The sequence below is a fragment of the Periplaneta americana genome, chromosome 4, assembly GCF_040183065.1.
Source record: "Periplaneta americana isolate PAMFEO1 chromosome 4, P.americana_PAMFEO1_priV1, whole genome shotgun sequence".
Lineage (NCBI taxonomy): Eukaryota > Metazoa > Arthropoda > Insecta > Blattodea > Blattidae > Periplaneta > Periplaneta americana.
Window position 1 is genome coordinate 146,238,232 of NC_091120.1, and position 25,676 is coordinate 146,263,907.

General features: G+C 33.6%; 1 protein-coding gene and 1 long non-coding RNA gene across 4 annotated transcripts in view; one reads left to right on the forward strand and one right to left on the reverse strand.

Moving 5' to 3' along the window:
* Positions 1 to 3,470: 3,470 nt before the first annotated feature.
* LOC138698273 (uncharacterized) overlaps positions 3,471 to 25,676 on the reverse strand; it is a 51,665-nt gene continuing 29,459 nt past the window's right edge. The window contains exons 3-5 of one of the 2 annotated variants that reach the window (XM_069824059.1): positions 16,635 to 16,709; positions 13,166 to 13,234; positions 3,471 to 8,314 (exon numbers count right to left, since the gene is read on the reverse strand). In XM_069824059.1, coding sequence (XP_069680160.1) covers positions 8,277 to 8,314; positions 13,166 to 13,234; positions 16,635 to 16,709 — 182 coding nt within the window. In that variant the 3' untranslated portion in view covers positions 3,471 to 8,276. The remainder of the gene's footprint in view (positions 8,315 to 13,165; positions 13,235 to 16,634; positions 16,710 to 25,676) is intronic. The other variant, XM_069824060.1, reaches the window with a different exon arrangement.
* On the forward strand, positions 18,723 to 25,620 carry LOC138698271 (uncharacterized). Of its 2 annotated transcripts, XR_011331812.1 has the most exons (6): positions 18,723 to 19,363; positions 20,317 to 20,473; positions 20,574 to 20,824; positions 21,087 to 21,212; positions 21,434 to 21,631; positions 21,905 to 25,620. It is a non-coding gene; the product is annotated as an uncharacterized lncRNA (long non-coding RNA). The 2 variants fall into 2 exon arrangements; XR_011331811.1 differs by lacking the exon at positions 21,905 to 25,620 and having other exon boundaries at positions 21,434 to 21,847.

Sequence of the window (25,676 nt, forward strand, 5' to 3'; positions counted from 1 at the left end):
GTTTATTTATTTACTGAATTTAAGTACAATATAATTGAAGGAGTAGATAGCTATGCAATGAATGCTATATAATTCAACTACAACATGTCTGTTTGCTTATTACTATAATGCTAACGCAAAAAGTAAGTGCAGAGTAAGGTCATTAAGGGTGCTATTCGTAGACATTTCGCTAGCCCGCGCTACGAGCGTGCTAAACTAGCCCCGATTATCAACTGGTTACTTGTACAGGTTTCATATATCATATCATATCATATCATATCATATCATATCATATCATATCATATCATATCATATCATATCATATCATATCATATATCATATCATATCATATCATATCATATCATATCATATCATATCATATCATATCATATCATATCATATCATATCATATCGCTAACACTGGTTTATGAATACGAAAAACGTTAGTTCGCTGATCATCCACCGGAAGCCCTCGTTAAGAATACGGCCCAACGTGATGATTGTTGACTTGAGCATATTCGAGATGTCTTTAAGTTTCATGCCAGTTTTCTCAATATTAAATCAACCTTACATTTATCATAAAGAGAAAAGCAGCTGTTTAACACAGCTTAAAAATAACAAGAGAGACTACTTGAACAAAGTCGATCTTTAAATTTGGCCGTTTCTGTGTAGTCATAGATAGAGGAAGTAACAAAAATATTCTTTGTAAACTAGTAAAATAAGTTTTCTCCTTTTTAAAAATCATGTTTTATAATATGTCCTTTGCTCTTTTTACACTATTTATTGGCAAGGTAATATACTACAGGGTGAACCAGCCTGGGCTAGACTTCTAACCGAACTCACGACGGCTGATTCATACGTAACGACGCTACCATATGCGGAGGATTCGTTCGCGCTTTTGCGGTTAGTATTGCCTGATGATGTACTTACCGAATTCAAAATTCATGTTCGAAATGACGTCCTTGTGATATCTGGCAGGCTGCACATCTCCTGAAGACATGTCCAGCAACTCGTTGCAGTTCATTTTCCAAAATGGTTCAAATTTCGTGCCGGATATTTTGAGTTCCTCAGTGAATATGGGTTACTCGCGGAAATTTTGCTTTTAGCCACTGAGATGGAACCATGCTTATTCACTATACAAAGTAAGATGGGATCAGTACTGGATAAGAAACGAACATGTGTGAAGCGTAAACTTTAGTTTTAACCACTGAGGTGGAACCATGTTTAATTACTATAAAAAATTAAAGTGGGGTCAAGTAGTTCATCATACACTATTGTTGAAACCGCATGCAAAACCTAAGTCTGCTCTGATAATTGGGTTCCGTTAACCTCTGAACTACACGAAGTATAATCACTATAAAAAATTAAGGTGTGGTCAAGTAGTCCATCATACACTAATGTTGAAACCACATGCAAAACCTAAGTCTGCTCTGATAATTGAGTTCCGTTAACCTCTGAACTACACGAATTGTTAAGGTTTTAATTTTAATTGCTTCATATCTGTTATCATTGAAGTCTTTGACACCCCTACCTGCTAAGCTACACGGCGGGATGATGATGTACGACTTCTGTCTAGTCGGTGGCCAATTTCATCTAACATCTCCTCAGTGAGAACAAGCTTCACGTATGTTCGTTTCTTATCTAAAACTGATCCAGTTGTACGAAATTTCTTAACTAAATTGTAAATCAGTCCTTTAGAAGGCTCTGACGAACCGGGGGATGACTGACGGAAGTTTTTCTCCAAGATTCGTATTTCATAATATTGTCGTAAATAAACACTCGTTTTTCATGGCTATATTTCATAATTGACACACGAAATGTACGCTAGCAAGAGCTCTGATCACTGCTATAGCGCAGCAGTGACTACGCATAATACTTTCCACTGACGCCGGTCTTGGCTGACTCACTCTACTTCATGACATATTTTAGAGATGCGAATTATTTTAGTAATTTCCTATGCAATGAAAATGAAAATAAGTTTCTTACGACACTGCTATACATGCAATTCACTATAATATATGAGCATTTAATTTTAAACAATATAATAGGAAAAAATAATTCTCTACTTTGAAGAGAATTAAAATTCTGAAAGCAAAGTAACTTTTTGTGCTTTTAAAACTTCAAATTTTTAATATTTGACGAATTATAAAAAATTAGAAGAATATAATAATTTAAACCACCTAGTTATGATGTAGAACAAGTATTTGTAAAGATAGTTTCATTAAAATTTGAAACTAAATTTGAAATATACGAGCATCATGGTTCATAATTATTCGAAACTACCGTCAAAGACGTTGTACAATGATTATGCCGCTTTAACATACAGAAAAGGAATATTTTTAGTACGTGTTTGCTCCATTTTGCCTCTTTGGAATCGATAGCTTACTGAAGTCCTTTCATCGCTATTGTCTAATAATTCCGAATTACTTAAAAGTAGAGGGCGGAAAAATGTGCGTTATGCCTTAAGTTTAGTGTCAACGGATTATACTGTTGTCATTCATTCACGTAAAAGCGGCAAGAGAGTACAGTCTGGTAATGAGAACCACATCACTCCATTCAATCGATCTATAAATACTGGAATGAAGTTGTAATATAGTTATGATTATTTAAAAACTTACTTCAAATGTTGCCTGCCACTGCTTGGATGATTAAAGGATGTATTACACTGAACCGCAATATAACTTACATGCATAAATTATCGAAAGAGAAAGTTCGACGTCTCTCACTCAAACAGTTTTTCAACATCGAAAAGCTTCTTTCCGTGCCACATGTTAGAGGTGCAATTGAAAAAAGCGCCGTAGTATGTCGTTTTTCCCTCCACTCAAAATGTTACACATAACTGTATAACCAGTTTTTTTTTTTTTTTTTTTTTTTTTTTTTTTTTTTTTTGCAAAATTTGTGAAATTTTTCTTTCACCTTTTCACCTCTAAAATGTGGATTATCAAGTTTCTTGAACGGAGTATTTGCAGAAATCATCATATTACATAAATCCACATTAAATTCAGATCGTGTATGTTCTTTACTACTTGGTGTCGAAGACCTTTGTACGTTTTCGGTATGTTTCTTGCTGTTACAATGCCGCTCTATATAATATTTCCTACGTATTTTAATTTAACATTTGCGCACGGCACAGAAAATATTTTCCCCTTGCGGAATAACAATCTCTCTTCCGTATTTATTTCTTGGACAGTTTAATTCCAAATCCTTCGACTTAAGTATTTTAAATCACTTTTACACAACACTTCCACCTGCACAAAAGCAATAAACAATATTGTAAATACTTGGCTTCCTTTCCCATATGACTAGAAGTTGACACTGAAGGTCATTTGTTGGTTCCTACTTGTACTGCCGCTCTCTCGTAGTGCATTTATGTTATTGCGCATGTAACTGTGACGTCATCCATACTTCAGACCAAACTAACCTGTATCGCGTGGTAACGCACATTTTTCCGTCCTCTACTACTTATAAAGAAGTACACATTTATAGAAATTTGAAAGTTTATTACATTTTGAATATGAGAATCATGTAGTTTCCAACTTTATTATTTATAAATTCATAGTACATGCAAGATACATTGTTTTCAGGCAGAAAGGGAAACCAGCTGTCACAGTATTAAGATGCAACGTGGTCATAAAATATAATGATCAAAGGCGCCCACAGGGAGTAGCCGTGGTAGCAATTGCTGCCACTGAGATTTTTATTTTTTAGGAGTTTCTTTTTTAAATTTTTCTGTATGAGTTCGATACATGTTTTCTCAAACCCTCAGTAAACAAATGAAAAACAAATGTTTCAAAATAGAAATGCGTGCGCAGAGTAATTTATATTTCTCTCTCCTTGTCCATCCGTTTCCTCTACAACTGAGATTGGATCCTGCGGGCGCCCTTGATAATGATATTAATTGTTTGACTATACTGAAGTTAGTTGTAAACCCAATTTCTTGAAAACAACATTTAAAACGTATGGCTTATAAGCACTGAATTGATAAAGGCCATTTATAATTCATGGCGGCATTAAAGGGCAATGCTGTCATGTTTCAGTTGCTTTAATCGGGATAATCACTCATTGGCCTCACTATAACATGATACGTTATTTTTATTTTGACAAATATACTGTATAGCTACTATATCTAACGAAGCTGACGTAGAAATGATTATAAATGCACTCTCACAAAATTAGTTTCTATTGAAATACTAACAATAAAATAATGAAACCCAAAATGGAAATATGCAAAAGTGAATCGACACTGCAACACAAAATAAACTATCTAACATCGTGCTTAGTAAATGCTAGCACATGAGGAATGACAAACATGTAATCATAGCACGATGTACGTAATTCAGTGTGTTCATCCGTGAAGATGGAATACAATATTAATCATGCAAAAATATAACTAATTTAAAATGTAAATAAGTGAAGTGATGTTAGTGAATGTATGAATATAACCATAATATAAAATCAATACATATTTAAGCGTAAGAAAAGAATAGGCATTACAAATGTATAACATGAATTGTAATATTGTTAGTGTGGTAATTTTATTGCATACCTAACACTCGACATTTGAGCTATGTGGGTGAGCAATATTTTAATTGGTTTTATTCTCTAGTATGGGAACGCGTTTTCATTAGTCGCGGCTTTGATGCGGACAATGCTAAATTAATGAATTTCGTTAAAAATATCATTTTCAGTTTCTTTTAATTGGTCATATCTAAAAAAAAACACTTCGAATATTGATGAGAGGACATCTAATATTAGTACTGTTTTGTTGTAGTGGAACTTAGCACTTAGTTTCTTCTTCTTTGAAATGTATAACATTTGGGATAATTTTTATTACTTTATTCGCACATGTTTATCGAGACAAACTCAAGAGAGCGTTGTTCATAATCATTAATAATATCAAAATAATTATGCTGACGATACCTCTTGATTTTCAAGGACGCAACATAGTTATTGTACACAAGTTACGCTTTTGGGAATTGTGATAATTTAGAAATTAAAATGGTAATTTCAAAACAAAATTGATCTTCTCTTCTGCAAAATATTACAACAATGCATGTAATAGAATTGTTGTATGCTGTTACATCGCATAGCACTGAAGTCATCAATCCCACTCACTGTAGCTAAAATGTCAGTGAATACATTTTATAATAAGTTTTGTTATTAATAGAAAATTAATTTTGTTTACAATAACTCCGAATAAAGTACCTAGAACAGTCTGGTCATTGTCAACCTTGGGATGGATATAGTTGCATTTTTCTGCGTTACATTTCAAGTCTTCACATCTATTCTCAATTTAGTGCGGATACCCTTGATAAAGTCTAATACCATTTTGCTCGTTTTTGCGAGGTTTCTGAAGAAATAATACTTTTATGCCGACATTTCGATCGCGAATTTTAAGAGTATTGTTTAAAATACGGTTTAATTTCTTGTAAAACAACGAAGAGAACGTTTGTTATGCCTTCATATTGCAGCAGTATTTTAATTAGAAAATTCACAGATAACGAATTAATCGATTGAAGAAACATTGCGAACATTGATTGTCGAGTCACGTACAGAAGGTCTAAAAATCTGGCATCGCTGTCGAGACGGCAGACGGTTTACGTAGTACTCGCAACTGATCAGCTGTTGTGATGTTTACATTGCATTAGTGTGTAGTTGGACGTACAGCGTATTTTAAACAGTATTCGTAAAATTCGCGATCGAAATGTCGGCATAAAAGTATTATTTCTTCAAAAACCTCGCAAAAACGAGCAAAATGATATTAGACTTTTTTGTTCGTTGTATTTTAAGGAATCACATCCTAAAATTAATGTACTACCTTATGTTCCACTCTGTACAGACCTACTGACAAACAGTGGCGTCGCCATTTGGAGAGGACTTCGACGGACAAATGCTTAACTAAAGTTAACCCGATTTCCACTCTCCTGCGACCCCATTTCACAAAAGATTTAAAGTATAGTTACTACTTATTTCAAAACACTTCTGTCCCTATTTATTCAATACGTTATTTTTACATAGTAATCTAATATCTTTTGCATTAGGCCTATTTAGTAAGGTAAGCAAGCTGTTTATAATCTTTATCTGTTTAATTTTGTCTTATTTATTTTATGGTGTTATATTTATTTTCCCTTTAGTATAATACATTTTATGTTGTTTCATTCTTTTTCAATTATTTACAATATATTGTATAATTTTACGTATCGTCGCATTATTTTTTAGTTTTGGATAACAAGTGTCATAATTCTCATTCTATTTACTTTTTCATTTTGTGTAGTAGGCCTACCTTGTGTTAGTTTCTTATACAGTGCACACATTTTATCTTTCCACGCTGGAGAAAGAGTGTAAGCGGCAGTGCACAGAGCAGCAGCCCACACGCGGCCCGCGCTGAGCACTCGGTTATGGGTCAAGAACACTCGAGATAAACCGTAGAGCGGACAGTTATTAGAATTTTAAAATGTGTAAGTCCTAAAAATGCCTGCCTATTCAAAAGACGACGTTGAAATTGTGGAAAGATAAAGTGTATGCACTCTATTTTTCTAATAATATTTTAGTTTTTCATAATAAATTTATTATAGCCTATATTTTTTCTATTACGTTACTTATTTTTTAATTTATATACAATAAATGTAATTAACTTGTTATATAGCCCGATCTACTTTAATTTTTGTGTAACAAAGTTCATTTAACTGTTCATATTGTCGCATTAGTACAAGCTATATTACAATACGGCATTATAGGATGGGGTAGTGCTTATAGTACCTCCCTAATGCCAATAACTCTGCTACAGAAAAGAATAATAAAATATGCCTTAATAAACCTCTTTTTTATCCTTCAGAGCTGTTGTATTCAAAATTTAAAGTATTTTACTTCCGTCAAATTTATAACAACGTATTCCTGAATTTCGTACATAAAAACCGAAACATATTTAATTTATATTCACATAAATACAAAACCAAAAGCTCAGACAACATATGGTTGACAGTTCCTAAATGTACTACAACTGTAGCATATAATCACAGTAGCAACTTCGGTCTAAGGCTTTATAACGTGATAATAGATAAATTCCCAAACATACAATTTGCTAATGCTCCTTATTTAAAAAAATCTATTAAAATGGCTGTTAACAGAGAAAATTTATAATTCAATTATTATGATATGTGGTTTTTTTTTCCTTTAATACATTTCAATTAACTGTAGACATTAAAACATTTAATTTAAAAATGATCATTCGGTTTCAGTGTAATGTTATTTATTTATTCATTGATTCCAGTAAAATGTTGATTGCATATTAATGAATAGGCCTATTAATAATTTGGATCAGAAGAAGTTGCCTTGACTATTTTATTCTATTCCTATTATAATTTCAAATGATTGGGGCCAAGGAGGAATGGTTGTTCTTGACCTAGTTCTGCCATTCTAGTGCTCCGCAAAGTGTAAAGACTTGAACCGCGATTTCTTATAAAAGACGTTAAAACTTCCAAAGAATCACATGTGATTCAAGTCATCACATAATATTTGGTCGCAAATGTTAGAACTTCCTGTTTATTATAATACATTCTTAACATTTAAAAAGAAAGATATTCATTTGACTGATTTGACAGATTTTTGTAAACCATATTACTTCGATTTATTCTATAAAGAAAATAGACTTTAAACACAAAATGCAACTACTTCCATTTAAGTTGAATATAACATGATGTATGACAGATAAAGTTATGTCTTATAACACACTGCACAATAAAGGTAATGTAATAATAGTAATAACATACATGTTAGAATATAGTAATATTGGAAAGTCACAGTAACTCGTCCAGAAACATTGAAAATAGTCATATCGGCAATAAATGCAATTTCTCATATTTTCAAGGTTCCCTTTATTGTGTGGACAACTGTGAAAACATATTCATGATGATATGGAAGACAATGCTGTTGGTATGTGCTACACCATCAGTTAACTTTCATTGTTTATTATAACAGCTGAAATAGGACCACGTTTCATCGAAAACCAAGAGTTTAATTACATGGATTCAGATCAAAGTTCCTATAAAATTTTTGTCATTCCATCGTCTGGAGCTTGGAAATGTGTATGGCCAAATTATTCTACTGTATTTTGTAAATGCTGAAATGTTTATATTATAAAGATGAATTTCAGGAATAGGTCTGTTCTTCAATCTTCTTGTAATCAAGTAGTATAACTGTGGAATAGTTTTATACTTCTATTGTTGTTTATTGGACCGATGTAAAAAGCCACGCCTCACAGCATTGTCGGACAAATTAATATGGTAGGCCTGTAGTCTTCATTTCCAGGTAATATAGCGACACCCTTGCCACTGATCTGTGAATGTTACAAGTTCATTAACATAGTGTTAATACTATTGCTACAATAGATGTAAGATAAGTTGATTTATTTCTCTCATAGTTTGAACAGTCAGACGTGAACTTTTTCCCAACCGATCTGAGAATAGCTGAACTCTAAGTTTTGGAAGGAAATTAGGCTGATCACATTTTTTATGATCCAGCAGGGGACATCGGCAATTTAAAGAAAAAGCGCAAACGCTTACCTAGTCATTCTTCATTGAAATGTTGCAAACAATACATGTAACAGTAGATACATTGATAGAACTTTGCACACTAATTTTGTAGAGTATCTTAACTTCTCCTATACATAATTCAATTGAATTTCAGTATTGACGCGTACATGGATATTCTTTACATAATATTGTACACACTGAATTATACACACACATTTTACAAGGACATGTCTGAAGAATGTATCTTTTTTAAGGATCTGTTAATTCCCATACAGCTTCACACTAAGTTCTTTATATGAGAAATCGAAGTTTGTTTTCACTTGTAACAAAGATTTAACGGTTTCAACTTTCATTCTTGACTTATCAGTCCAGAATGAGTTCGTTGTGGAGAAAAGTCTTTCAACTGATGAATTACTGACAAGAAGACACATGATTAATGACACTATTTTGAGAAGATTTTCAAATGAAATGGAGTTTTTTTTAATTGTTCAAAAACATCCTACCACTTTTCACCTGTTGGTTTGTCACAAAATTCCTCATTTTTTTAACTACGTAAAAAAGGACGCTGTGGCAGTTCTAATGCTTTCGCTCAACGCGAATGTTAAGATGACGAAAGAAAAAAATGCTATGTTCTTCTCAAAGAGTGCAGAATATGTCATACTGTGCTCGCTGGTTCTTTTGTCTCATACTAAGTACCTTTCAGAAATGTTCAAGAATCACAGCAGTTCCATCACAGTACTTACATATTTATGTATAAAATGTTATTGAAACAAAATGAAAGTTTCTGGAGACAGAATTAATTTCCGGGGACAAAAACGGGGACATTTGCTCTCCGGGGACAGCAACTCAAAACCAGAGACTGTCCCCGGATATCGGGGATGTCTGGTCAGACCAAAGGAAATCCCATTAATTTCAAATGTGCTACAAGAATAGAATACTGAACTGTATTTCCAACATATTGTTCGGAATTTCAGTTAATTTTCTGTCTAGCCACACTTTTTAAATTACTGCTTGTCTTACGTAGTTATGAATTTTATCTGTGATGATATTGTGGTGATTAATGGTAATTTTATTTGATTTAATGTTAATGATAAGAATAGGTAATAATTGCATGTCATTGATTGGCCTACGACAGTTTGGTAATTATATAGAAAATATAAACACAGGCATGGATCTACGAGTAATAATGATCACAGTCTGATGTTACAGGAACAAAACGATATTATCTCACATCTATGGTCACCTGAACGGGTTCACATAACATAAGCCGATTGATAGTTACTGTTCTCCAACCAGGAGATCAACCGTTAAAGGAATATGCTTACTATTGCGTCATCTATTGGAGCGAAGTAGATAGATAATATTACCGTTAAAACGTCAGTTTAAAAATCATGCGCTCTCCTGCATATGTTATTTCCTGTATGGAGAGATTAAAAGACCAGGACATTAACAGTGATCTAATTTTGTAACTAGGGTAGTATCAATATGTGTGTGTATCAATGTTATTGTTTGTGTTCTGAGAGCTAGCCAATACAGATACGAGTACCCACGTGTGTGACCTTATGACATCTTATGACATCAACATTCATTCACAGCATTACCCCGCTTCATCTCAGTCCCCAAAGACTTTCTCGTGGTTGGAGTACAGTAGCAACTTTGTACACCCTTTTTATATAATGCGAAAAAGCTGTACCATTGAGTTCAAGTTTTTTTCTACCAATGTTACACATGTTTTTTTTTTTTTTTTGCAGCAATTCGATGTGCAATTTTCTGACTTCCAAAACTTGAAGATTCAACTGAAGTTATTTAACAACCCGATGAATTTCTACTTTTCAGAGCAGTAAAGAAGTATCCGATTGGAGTTATGTAAAGTTATCACTAGGGTCCAGATTTTTATGTAATTGCTAAGGAGTGGATTCCTATGTAATTAAATATTCTTTTTGTGTGTGATAAAACACAATTAACAAAGTTAAAAATTCCGAACATGAAGTTTAAAGTTTAAAACCCGAATTTTATTTCACATAAAAACATATTGTCACAAAAAAATTATGTAAATACATATTTTCAGGAAATCTATTATAAACACATAAATCTTGGAGTTTTTTTACTTAAATAATTTTTTTACAAGAACTTTTAAATATTTTAAATCTATATCAATTATATCACTCGGAAGTACGTTATCTTTTTAAGAATTCTTGGTTGCTTCGTGTTTCTAAGTGCTGTGTGGTGTATTCGTGATCCATTTTTATAATAGTATCGCCTCAAGTTTTGAGAACTGCTAGGCAGCATATCAGTGTTATTATTAGAGAATTAATTAACATGGACAAGTAGGAGAGATCTTGCAACACATAATTAGGAATGTTTATTGTTGCTGAAGATGATTTCATTACACGCTTTGTTTGTCAAACACAACAGATGAGAGCTCGGGTATGAACATTATTTAATTTAAACAAATTTCTCGCCTCTCGCTCATGTCTATCAAGTAAGGCAATATATCTTGTTGTGATTCCCTGTTATCGGACTTCGTCAATCGATATCCTTCAAGATATACAGAAAGATGGTTGTTTAAAAAACGATTTGCCTTTCCTATTAGCAAATCTAAGCTTTTTGTGGGACACCATAAAAAACTATTAACATCCAAAAACCTGTTGTCTGAAACAGGGAGATGCCTGCCGTGAAAATTAAACTAGACTCGCTACCAGGTTCAGAAGTACAAGTACTAAGGGACAAATTACAGAATGTGTTGGGGGGAAAAACAGTGGATTTAAAAAAATGTTTAAAGTTGCTCAAGTATTGGAGGGTGTGCCTGTAGGTGAAATTGACGGTGTTTGTGTTTGTGACATTCCTCTTTTTAAATATGCACGTCTGACGTCCTGTGATGTGGAAGGATCGTTTTCACAGTATAATTCGTTGTTCAAATATAATCGGGATTCATTTGTGATGGAGAATTTGGAGATGACCTTTGTCGTTCACTGTAATTCTCGGCCAACTATTAGCATTCAAGTGTAGTTGGTGAGTACCTATAACATTTTTTTTTCAAGCTAAGGTATTTTTGTCATATTAAAAAAAATGTATTTCTTTACCTTCATAGATGTCATCTGCATTGTCATGAACATCTTGGAAGGCAACATCATCGCTGTCATCAGTTAGATCTAGCTCCATAATAACTGCTATCATCTTAATAGTTCCCATTACCGTCGTCTTGGAAGTCATCCATACCAAAGCTATCGTCATATTTCAGAACCCAGCTTCGGAGGGAATTAAACCGTCATTTCCTTCAGAGATGATTCGATGATAACCTGTATCTTGACCACCTATGTCCCCAGACTTGAATTCTTGGGATATCTTTCTATGGGGACTTATCAAAGAGTTAGTGCACAGAGAGGTAAGCCTACTGAAAAATGTGGTATAATTTCCAAGTCGTAATTATTACAGTATAAGATTTATAAGATATTGTGGCAATATTAAGGCTTTGTTCAATTGAAAGTTGTCACAATTTACTATTTGTCCTATAATCACATGTGTAGTTTAACATAAGTAACTTATACTTCAATCATATACAAGCCGAATTTACACAAGCTTTTCCATTACAAGAAAGGGAACACTCAAGTAGGAAGTTTGCAGTACAGCTCACACTTATGATAAAACTGGGCTAAGTGGATCATCATCATCATCATCATCATCATCATCAGTTAGCGATACAGCCTTCCATCTTACTCTATCCTTCACCATATTAGTCCATCCTCTCCTTAGAGGTGGACATAATTATGTATTTAGTTAGTCGTCGTCTATTGTATCCAGGGCTAAGTGGATACCTTTGAAATATGTTGTCACCGAAATTAAGACTTAAAAAGTTACAATTGCAAAATATGGCTTTCTATTGAATAATCGTACATGTGCATTTATTTCTTGTCCCCTTACAAATATTTGTCATGGCTTCAGCCGCGTGTTTTGAGAAGATTTTTCTCGTTATCAAACCCTCCAGAACGGTTGCGGCCTCTACAGTCCGCATTTCACGAGAAGATCCGAGCAAGGAATGCAAGTTTTCCCCCACTCTTATAACCTATCCCCGGCACGGAACCGGCCGGCCATTGACTGAGTCTTGTTTGTCCCAGTCGGCCAATGACACCACTCCCATCCACCTGCTCCTTCAAGAACGCTGAGTTACTGGCTTACTCTCTCTTCTTACCCCGCAAGGACTATACTCCCCTAGCAGGGATCCTTTCGTGAAATTTGGACAGTAGGTTTATTCTGACCCTTGCCAAATTGAGTATCTGGGTTAAAGACGGTCTGTGCGTGGTGCAAGCGAAACTATCCCATTCTAGTGCCGAGTTCAAGAAAGCATGGAGGTCTACCTCCGTGCCTCTCCAAGCGCCTTGATGGTGATACCTCGATCTTTACCTCACAAATTTTTATAGCTACTTCTGTGTCCGAAAAACTCTTTCACTTTATTTGACTTTACCACATGCAGCGGAGTGTGATTCCTGAACGATTACATGAGAATTGTAGCGATAAAAGCAGATTCTTTTTTATTTTGTGTTCCTCTATGTCTACACGTCAGTGTCAAATAGAATTAGAAAAGATCTTGCCTTACCTCGCCTCATGTACTTATATGTAGTCTTACTTTATCAATTATGGCTGGTTTGTCTCCTTACCTAAGCTCACTTTCTTCCAGTTCAGACTTCCATCTGATGTAAGTGTCAATTCATACAATTCTGCAGGCCCTGGAAGACAACAACACTGTATGGTTGCCAGATTGGGCGATATTTCGCCGTTTGGACTACATAAACGGAGATTTTGCGACCTATTTTTTTTTAAATTGCGACTAACGCCATTTGGGCGACTTTCGCCCGGAATTTTGCAAAATTTGGGCGACATAGGAAAAATCACTTAATCGTTTGTTAATTTTATTTTATTGAGTAGTCCATTGCTGATACATCGCTAATCCAATTCAATGATTGACATAAAATATTAGACTTGTCATTGTTGACATGCCGGACCTTTTTTTCATCCAAGAAAACTTTGTTATAGTTGTTTAAGTTTATTCTCAACATTATAGTTGAGCGCCGGAACTTGTCACCGATCTTTGACAATAAAATTGTTTAAACAAACGTATCGTTATTTCTTCCTCGCCCCAGGAAGTAGACATACTGCACTATTTTTTCTTAATCTGAGGACCAATAAACTGATCAATACCGTAACTTATAGACGAAGCAGTGTAGATAATTTTCTAACAACGTGAAAAATAGAAATCTAACCGTAATTTCTACTCCAGCTCACTAACTATTTAATTATTTCAAAGATGTTAATATTTTATTTTATTTTTTTTATTTTATTGGGTTATTTTACGACGCTGTATCAACATCTCAGGTTATTTAGCGTCTGAATGAAATGAAGGTGATAATGCCGGTGAAATGAGTCCGGGGTCCAGCACCGAAAGTTACCCAGCATTTGTTCGTATTGGGTTGAGGGAAAACCCCGGAAAAAACCTCAACCAGGTAACTTGCCCCAACCGGGAATCGAACCCGGGCCACCTGGTTTCGCGGCCAGACGCGCTGACCGTTATTCCACAGGTAAGATGTTAATATTGAGATTGGTTTAATTTAAGGGGGGTATAACAGTGACTTTTGTGCAAAATTGGAGAAGTGGGGAAAATTTGAGAAGATCGGCAGAAAAACCAATGCAAAAGTATGCCATAAATACTACAGTAAATTTATAGAATTTATTACATAAATATGACACATTGTAACGATTTTATATTATAATTATTATTATAAGAAACGAATATATTAAGATTACTTATGTTTAAAGTAGAAAATTGGCGACATTGGACTAGGCTACACTATTACCAAGTTTTGACAACTTTAGGTAAAATCAATCTGGCAACCGTGCAACACTGTAGGAAATTTTAGCTACATATTGAAACTTTACAGACAAAGGTGCATTTGCATCGAGGACGTGTTAGGGCGGGCTGGACCAAAATTAATGTGTTCAAACTCTGATGGTGTCGCACAGCCACACAAAGCGCGGGGATGATTTTAAGGTTGACCGCTGAAACTGCGACATTCTTAAGTAATTATTATTATTTGCTTTAATTTCTCTCTGATATATCAGATGCCTGTATTAGGCAGACGTAACGAGTCCACAAGAGTAGGTGACCCATCTGGTCACAACCATCTGCCCTCATAATGGAACCTATATTATGTATGTACAGTAGTTCCAAAACGTTGGAAATGTTAGTCCCACTTCACGCGGTACCGAAATTCGTTAAATAAATGCCATTTCGAGAAATTTTCGTACCGTGTGAAAGGGGCCTTGAGTTCCAGAACTTGATGAATTACCCAAAAGTCTATTTCTAAGGGAAATGTTGTTAGATAACTGTTTTAGTAAACAATATAAACAAATCTATATTACTACAAACATTTAAGCTCAGAGAAACATGTTTCTCCATTGAATAATTTCAAGGGAATATTTGTTTTGGGTTCGATGCCCGGCTCGAAAACAATTTCCCGCTTCAAATTATTGAAGTCAGCTTTACAGGGAGCTATACCTGAAAGCCAGATTTATATGTTTCTTCCATTATGTAACAGATTTCGTAAAACAATTTATAACTTCGTTATACTTCGTTCTTACAAACTTCACAAATATTATGCAATTACAGGGTTGTTTCCGATCTCTGATAACGAATTTGAATGACGTCATGTGCGTCAGAAATCACACCCACAGCTGAATTGCGGCGAGAGGTGACAGACCAGTAGTGAGTGATTTCATAATCAGAGTGCACGGTGTATCACAGTAGCAATACCCAAGAAAATCGAGCCTTTTTTGGGAGGGGTACATAACAACGTGAAAATCATAGGAGTCTGCAAAAAACGTGGTTTCGTTATTTCCAAGAAAGGCATCTTGTGTGTACCTAATGAGGCTGGCAAAGCTCGGATGGGATTAATTCCAGAGTGGAAAAAGCAAGCAAATCCACCCCCCGTCACAAGTCGCCGCATCCCACGAGATGATACAAATTAATTCCATTAGACTTTTACCATTCTTATTAAGTACACAGAAGATGCCTTTCTTGTAAATAAAAAAACCTCGTTTATTGCAGGGTTATTTTATTTTCACTCAACTGTACTTGGCATCGAAAAGGGTTGTTATGTACCCCTTCCAAAAAGGTCCGATTTTCTTGGGAATTTCTGCTGTGAGCCGCCGTGCACTCTGACTATGAAATCACTCACTACTGGCCTGTCACCTCAGTTCAGCTGTCGTGTGACTTCTGACGCACATGATGCTAAATTCGTTATCAGAGATCGGAAACAACCCTGTAGTTTATGTAAGTTTGGTTCAAAGCTATCATCCAATTTGGTATAACAAAGTTTGCACTTTCTCCACTGATACTGCTTTAAAAGCGAATACTTAGAATTTACTTAATGAAATCAATTGATTATCCAACAACTTTAATTTATTCCGATTTTATGTTTTTTTAATTGAATAAATTATATAAATATACATTATTAAAATATTATCATAAACATCGTAAAACATATAAAGAAGACCAGCATGTCTATTCTATCAGAAATAATTTTACATGTCCTTCAATTGAATCTAAATGTTACACGAACAGTGGACTACATCACAGCCATAGTTACAGACTAAGGTTATACAACTCAAAATTGATAATACATCTAGACCAGGTATTATTAATTTTTATAAACTAAGAAAAATATGAAGCAAACTATTTCATTTTCATGTCCCTTTTTTATTTTTCTATTTATCATTCAAACTTATATTCTGTTTCTTGATTTTATTCTGCGACTTTTATCTTCGTAATTCCTGTTTTGTTATTAGGCCTATGGTATTCAATTTTTTTCTTAATTTTATAGAATTTTTGTTGTATTGTATTTGATACATAATTGTTATTTATAGAAATTCTTCCCCGAGCACGAACTTGCTCAGAAGGGTGTGGGGTATGTTTATTTTGTGTATTTATTTTTTTATTATAGCGTGTAGAAATGAATACAAATACAAGTTTAAGAAGTGAACTTACACTAGGTCTATCTTTTTGCAAAGAACTGCAATTAAATATTATCAATTTAAATAAGTAGTTAAAATTAATAAACAATTGCAACTTACAAGAATTCACAGAGGAAGTTCGCTGACTATTCTGCGGTTCGGCAGTTGGATGGTTCGGTATGAATTCAATCTCTCCTGTGAGAAAAATAGCAACATATTATGTGTAACAGGATATTGTCATTCAGGGAAAGGTAGTGCTGCTTATGATTAGGTTTTCTCCGGAGCGGTTGTTTGCGCGCTTTCAATCGGAGACCTCCGGTTACCTCCGATTGATGCCGGGCAGGTTGTATATGTGCTGTGGCGCAGATATACACTTTCCGCTGAGCATTCCTTTAATCGGATCAGGTAGTGATTCGAGTCCGCTGACGTCCGCGTATCTTTTAAAATAAGTTGTAATTTGTTGTTGTTTATTCTCTCTTTTTTGTTAATCTCTCTCTCTTCCTTCGGCTCTTTTTCGTGTTGCTTAAAGTGCTACGTTAGCTGACAGATTTTTTTTTTTGCTGAAATTTATAATATACCGTATGTGGAAAGACGTATTAGTTTTATGTCATTGATGAAATTAATAACATTCAATCTAACTGCAAAACTAACGCAGAAGTAAAGCTTTTCAGTAGCTAATGTAAACATTTATACTTTAATTCTCCTAGAAACTCTAGTTTAATCGCAAACAGGGTTTGTCAATTATTATTCTAATCGGTTTAGTTAACGTAAAATATATTAAGGGAGCTTCAGAATGGAGCAAAAGAAACGTGGGCTATCAATGGGATAAAGTTTACTATCTAACATAATTTATTCAGATTCTTCAACGGATAGGATTGTGATTATTGTGTTAAAGGGTGTCAGCATTTGAACTGCCTCTTCTAAAACGCGCCACTCTTGCTCTGTAATAAAAATATAAGTGGATATCAACTTAAGGATAATTGTAATTATATTATTACCACATGTTTCTTTAGTTTCATTCAGAAATATTTTAATAAAAACAGTAAAATATAACTCAAGTTGTCTAAACAGCAAAATATAACTCAAGTCGTCTTGTAAATGTGTTTTTTATTGCCTCGAAAGTTAAGTTTTAGAGAAATTTCAAGACTTTTTCCTAGACTGTGAGCCTTTGGGAACAATAGCACTAAAACAATTTAAAAAGAAATCGTATCAAATGTTTTGCGTAATTGTTTTCATCAAGTTCGGGATTGTGCGGTCGCTTCAAATGGTCTAACAAATTCGAAGTTCCACCACCCTTAGAGTAAATTCGCCCACAAAGTTTACAGTGTGCGACTTTATTATTACCTTCAACTAAATTAAAGAATTTCCATGCGACGGATATCCGATTTGGTGCCATTTTATTCCACTCACAACTACAGTCAGTCCGTACGCGCCGGTCGTCCTTGAGCTAACTGTCGCTTCTCTCCGAACCCCCGCATCCCACCGTATGTCCCCTGTTCCACCTACGGTAGTATCGGAGATCACCGGTGGAGAGCTTTATTCGTAATCTCCGATTCCTCCGCGGTTGTAGTCACTCCGATGAGCAGCACTGGGGAAAGGGATTTGGAGTATTATAAAGAATGGTGAAACGTAGTATAGATATTCGTAGCTCAGTGACTGTCAAGCGAGCTGCGTGGACGAGTACAGTCCACTTCATACAAACTTACACGCAACGTGCTGTAAACGTATTTCAGAATAAACATATGGAATAGTTTAATGACATATAGTGGCCTACATACATAATCTGCATTTCATTTTGAACTACATGTGTTTTTCTTGGCAACGCACAAGACACCAATAAACAACATTACAAATATGCATAATTAAATATCAATCTCTGCGTCCTCGCGTGTCACAATGGAAATGTTGATGATTGATGGACAGTTGTCTTCTGTATGGAACTCGCCTCTGAATATGTCAGGAGCGTGTTAAATTAAATACCCTTATTTACAATATCATGAAATATGACAATATGTATACAACGTACAATATACTACAGTATTTACAACATATACAGGGACATCATTTTATTTTTACTTCAATTTTTATTGTACCTGAGTTTTTTTAATGTACTTCACTCCCACCCCTTCTACTAACGAAGTTCAACCGTCTTCCACACAGATCTAAGACCGCATATATAGGGAAGACCAGGTAACTTGATACCCTAAGGGTGAAACCTAACCATTTTTCCCCCATTACTACAAATGCTAGTGGATTATGGTGATTTTCTAGTTTGAAGGTTGAATTTTCTTTTGCCAACTTCGTTTCGAATTTCGATACTGACAAATACTATAAATGGTAGTGATTTTGTAACTGGTATGTTGGCAGCTGAGGCAAATATCGACAATATTTGCCGGTACTGGAGTTCCATGAAATTAAAATTGTACTAGATTTCTCAGCCGGTTACTGGAAGATAGTGAAATTCGAACTTATTAATAATTAATTAATATTAGTATTAATATTTATACATAATAGTTATTTTATGTGTTGCGTTGTGGTTATAATTCAAGAATAGTCAGATAAGTACGAATAAATATAATATACTTGGGCGTGATAATGCACGTGGGTAATGGATAGAAATATTATTTCAAATTTTAATGAATTTCTTTCGTGTTTAGATTTTTATTACTATGTCAAAAAAATGAAATAGTGTTGCAGTGACTCCTCCAAGGAAGAAAATGTGTGGCATTCAGAGTACGCTTCAGAAATCTGTAGTTCACGTGTATAATGAGTTGAAGAAAGAAGATAATGAAGAAGGAATTATGCTAACGGAGACAGCAATTACAACCAGAATAGGAAAATTATTAGGAGTAAGTATTCTTAAGCATACATTTCAAAGTGGTATTCAGTTTTAGGAGTTTGCACTAATAATTTCATGATTGTGGTCAAACAAAACAAATTTTTAAGTTAGGCCTAGATGTTTAATCAAGTCAGTGATTTTCATATTGCCAAACTAAATACATTTAAGATACTGTAATACTGCAGTAGGTGATAGCTTAAATACATTTACAAATTAGACGAACAAATAATCAAACAGCACGAAAGTTTTCTCTTTTAGTATTAAATTAACCGTTCAGATCACAATTTACATGCCACATCGGCCGAAGAAAATACAAGTCATATTGTAATTATTAACTTGATATTGCAGCAAATATTACATGAATGTTGGCCTGTTATGGTGCTTAAAAATAATTCAGTTTTATATAATAACTATATAACATACTCTATAAAGCATAGGAACGTTGACTCTGGCTGAATAATTTATTCATGACTGGTCTAAGTAATATTAAATATGGTGTTTCTTCAGAAAAGCTACCCCACCCAAAGTACTTGTTAAGATATAACACTCGAGAGGACGAGGACGCACTACTGGGAAACTAACCATTTCTCTTAGTCATGGACCTCTCGCATGTTATATTGGTAATTAGTAACAAGTTTGAGGGAGGGACTACAACAATGCATTAGAATATACAGGTAAGTGTCAAAGGATTTTTGTGCTGAATGTATTTGTGGCTGTGCACTAAAACCACGTGTTCATCACTATGTAAATATCACAGAAATCAATTAAACAAAATAAAATTATGCCTTCTTTGATGTAGCTTTTCTGGAGAATTACCTAAATATTAGCCTACTTAAACCTATCGTAGACCCAACCTAATATGTTGATCATTTTCTATTCATATAGCTGCAAATGTTGGTATCATGCATGAATTTTATGATATAACAATTTTTAGAAGTGTTATGTTATTGTTTGTTATTACAGCTTGGCTTCACTACAGCCACGAATGTGATAAATTCACAGAAGGGGAACCCACTTGTGACACCAGGAAAACATAGACTACGTAAACATCCAGTGACTGATGCTGATGATTTTACGAAAGATGCAATTGCGAGATTTATTTATGACAAGTTACATAAAGGTAGGGAAGTTACAGGAATTATTGTGTTGATTTATGCAATGTAATTCTGATATTAGTCATACGTATAAAAATATGGCATAATTTTAATTTACTGTTACAGGGGAAGTACTAACAGCAGCAAAAGTTCTGGAACATATGAATGATGATTATGAAACATATTTATTTAGAGTATCCTTATCATCGGTGAAAAAAATTTTGAAAGAGATGAAATTTCTATGGAGCAAAGGGGATCCTTATACACATGTACGAGAAAGTGATGTTATTCGTTTTTAAGAGAATATATAAGAAATGTGGAGCGTGAGAACCCTAAACCGGTAGTATTCTTGGATGAGACTTGGATTTTTATGAATGGTAAATTTCAATGTATTGTGAGACATTGAGTGATTGAATTTTTTACTAACAAATAGGTTAACACTTATGTGGAATATGAAATTGCAATTAATATAGGCTACTAGTAATGAATTCAGGTGGGAACAACATGTTTTGCAATTAATAGTTTCATATTATAACTAGAGGTTAGTTATAAAATTCTTGAACGGTTTTCCTGTCTTTAAAATTTTTGTGTCTCTTAGAGTGTCAATGTGAATTGCTTTTCTCTCTCTGTTTTTTTAAGTAGGATCACCCACTTATTCATGAAATAAACCAGGTGAAGTTTCCAGTGACATGAATGGTGTTATTCATAGACCAACAAATGAGGGTGGAAGATTAGATGCCGGAACGAAAGGTGGATTTATACTCGGTAAGTTATATTGATTTATATTTTACATAAATTTGGCAAGAGTAATTTTTTAAATCAGGGTACAAAAATATAAAAATTGGTGACTAAATAAAAACGTGGGAAAGCCTTTCACCAAAGAGGATCTCATGTCATGTTATGTTATGTTATGTTTTATTTTCTTTATTTAAATGCTGTGAATTCATGTGACGTAATTATATGCCCAGGTATAATTTTTATTGCAGGTGCTGATTTAATTTTTTCATGCAATTGAAAGAAAAGTCAGGACTACCATAGTGCCCTGTAGTTGAGAAGTGGGTGCAAACACAGTTGTTGACCTGAGAACATTAGGGCAATGCGTTATTGTCATGGATAGTGCTGCATATCATAGCAGACTTGTGAAAAATCAGCCAACAACAAAATGGAGGAAAGAACAGCTACTGGTGATTGCAACTGAATATAATAGATTTGTTGTACTAAATGATAAGAGTTGATGGTGTGAAATCACCTTTTGATATTATATTTCAATATTAATTTCCATACTTTGCAGTTATTATTATTATTATTATTATTATTATTATTATTATTATTATTATTATTATCATTACTACTACTACTACTACTACTACTACTACTACTACTACTACTACTATTGCAATCGTTTCTCTTATTTCTCATAATTAGGCATACTTATAGATGCTACTTTTTTCTTTCAGGTGAAATTGAATCTACATAATAATCCTAAAACAACAGAGCCTTGCCAATTACTGTTCTGAAGCGGCCTTGTCTTATGTGTTGTGTCTATATACAATTAATTCTTTCAGTTTTTTTTTCCCCCTTTAATCTAATGAAGTTGTTGGTTGATTGATACCAAGTGTTCAGCAGTTGATGTCATTTGTTATCTTGCACTCCAATATTTAACCAGATGATTGAAAGCTGTGTAAAGTTAAACAGTCAAGACAATGATCCATATCTTCATTGAGATTTCAGAAATGGCATGGGGAGATTCTGAAATATCAGTTCTTTGTAAATATTTGAGACAATCATGGCCTGTAATAATATGAGTACTGCCACTGTAGATTTTCATAGAAGTTCAGTTATTAAATTAGGTGTATTATTTTTACTATGTATTGTACTATATTTTTGTTTCGCTTAATTGATGAATTATATATGCTGTAAATTCAATAGTAGACTGTAGGCCTATAGCTTAACTGATGAATTGTATGTGCTATAAATTAAATAGTAGGCTGTATACCACAAGTGATGAATTGTTTATGCTTGTAATGTGAAGTAATTTGCATGATATTTATTATCAATTTCTGTATATTTCAACTGATTGATTTGTTTATACTTTTAAATTGAATTAACTTGCTTGCTATGTATTATATTTTATAGCTTAACTGATGAATAATTGTTTAGGTTTGTCAATTTAATAATCTGAGTGCCATGTACTTCATATTTTTAGTGGAGTCACCAATGTAGCTTAGTCGGTAGACTCGTTGGCCTGCAAATTCAGAGCTGCACTCGAGGGTAGTTTGGATCCCCCATTTGGTCTGATTAGTTGGTTTCTTCTGAGGATTTTCCTCCATCGTGGAGCGGATGCCGGATGGCCTATTGCAATTTTTTCATTTGCTTTAGAATCATTCCGATTTATGTTACCATATTGTCATGTTCTGATCTTGTTATTCTTTTAACAGTGTGGTAAGATGCAGGTATAGATAACCTTACAGTAATTTTGCTACCTTTCAACTACCTCATTACCTCCCACTCCATAAAGTTCATGGATCCACGGAAGTACCAGTCGTCGATGTAATTCGACCATTTTGCTTAAAATATTAAAACACTGTAAAATATTGAGATTTCATGCTGTTACGTCCAATACTGCAGCAAGAATATCTGATTTTGAATCTGATAGTATGACAGCCTTCTCAGATTTATGAAGCTGATACTGGAGATTTTGTAAGCTTAAAAGTGTATCTAAATTTTCACTATCAAAATTAGTCAGTGTTTGAAGTTAGTTAGTTAGTTTGTTAGTTAGTGGCGTTTAAAAAGGGCGCGTCAGCTACTATGGCTATTTGCGCCCTTATCTAAAATCTTTCACTAAACACAAACACAATACAATAACCAGAAAGTTTAAAAAACTAAAAAGCGTTGTCACGGTTAAAATGGGGCAAACAAGTGTTTGAATATAATTCCCTGTAAAAGTGAATATACTGGTATTGTACTACAACACCACTACATCTATGGCTTGGTAAACAGGATCCATCTATAAAAAATACTGTATGTAGTCACTCACTGACCAGATCATTTATCGTTTCTAATGATTTTTAAAATGTCTGGAGAAGTATCACATTTCTTAACATCATCTGTTAAAGTTAACTTATATACTATTCATTTTGAAATAACTTGGGATTGTGTTTTATTAGTAAAGTTTCCCTTGATTGAGCAAGTTTGAGTTCTCCAAGTAGAGTCAAAAAGTCTGTTGGGATTTTGGCTCAGTTTATTAATATTTGTGGACTGTGATTTTTTGTTCTAGACAACCATATTATCTGCAAATGATGAGATTATCATAAGATCTATTTCTCTAGTTAGACCATCGACATTAATATTGGAAAATGTATTCCTGAAAACAACAATGTGGGAAGCCCAGATGAATCTGTCTCTATTTACATATTTGTGACAATGAATCAAATAATCAAGTCACTGACCCAGTGTAACACTTTATCATGGACACCCTAAGTTTGCAATTTCTTAAGTGATTTATATTTACAGAGCCATATGATCCTTGAAAATAAATTAAAATTGCTAAGGTGTTTTGTTTTCTGTTTAAAATATCTTTAATATCTTGACTAAAATTTAAAATCTGTCCGTTTGTTGAATGTAATTTTCTAAAGTCAACTCAATAAGATGAAAGTTAGTTACTAGATTCCAGGAACCAATTCAATCTATGAAATCATCTCTTCCATAATTTTGGCTATCATACTGGTAAGTGGTATCTGTCGATAACTCGAAAAGATATTAGTTGAATAATTGCTTTTCAAAATTAATGTTATGATAGATTTTCTCCAGACAGATATTGTATTTTAGATGAGATTACAAGATAAAAGTAGTGAGTTTGCTTGTTTGCCAACATATTTAAGAAAATCAGCATGTGTATTGTCTGGACTTGGAGATGTTTTGGGTCTTATGTTATTAAATTAATAGTAATATTCAGTTCTTGATTAAATATTGTTATATAAAGTAGATTGTAGATTTAATATTTCTTTCAGTTTTTCCTTAATAGCCTGACGTACACAGATAAAACTAACACCCACACCACCAACTAATCTAATAGAAATTAAAATATAATTAAATGTAGAAAAAGTAATTAAAATTATAAATACACGTAATAAACCATACCCCCTAATTTCAACAATATACTATTTTATTCCCTTTTACAGCTTGTAGATAATTATTAATTATAGTTATTACTTATTAGCATAATATTTATTGAACTTATTGGCTATTTCACTTCGTTTGAAAGATGTTATTGTGTACAAAAAGCATTTTTTGATGATCGTTTCATGCTGTATGTTGTGTATAAATCTATGATTTCTGGCCATCTGTTCTGTGTAATCCATCTTTTGTATAGAATTAATAAAATACTCTTTTGGTAGTAATTATTTTATTAATTGAGTATTTAATTTTCACCAGCTCACATTTCTTGAATCATTTGTTTTTTCTTATTTAAATTTAGGACACAAGAGCCAAAAAGAGACTTCACAGTTATGTATCATACATTTTTTCAATGACAGACGTGGAGTTCCAGAAATAATAAGTGTAAGTGTAACATTATTAAGCAATTTACAAACAAATGAAATCTTTAAAAAGGTATCTAGAAGTGAAATTACTTATGGCTTTTAAGGACCAAAATTATTTTTGTAAGTTGATTTATTATTATTTCAGTTTTAGCCTAGTTGTATTATCCATTTCCTTACTAATTTCAAAAGATAATCAGAAGTTCATTCGAATTCCAACCAAAAGTCAATTGGTTATTAATTTATCTACCTTTAGGAAGTACAGTATATGTACGCTGGAATCTTTAAAGTGAAGTGACAATAATTTAATTGGTCTTGGAACAGATTTGATTCTTGAATATTATATACTATACTTTGTTGTATATTTACGTCTAGTAACCTATTAATGCTAATACTAATAATAATGTAAAGGAATAAAAGAATAGAACATAGCAATACATTTCTCATTATTATTGAAACTATTTAGAATAACCTTCCAACATTAAGGTAAAGTACGGTGAGTAAAGAAATCATTCAGTACATAGGATCGTGATTTTACTACATGTGGTGATATCTGGTAACAGTTGGCAACACTGACAAGGCGGAAATATTTGCTGTTTGGGAACTGAACTTACGTGATCCTCACTATACAGTCATAGTAGCCACAGTACGTTCCAAAAATATGTTCGCGTTTTCCAGTGACGAAAGAGCT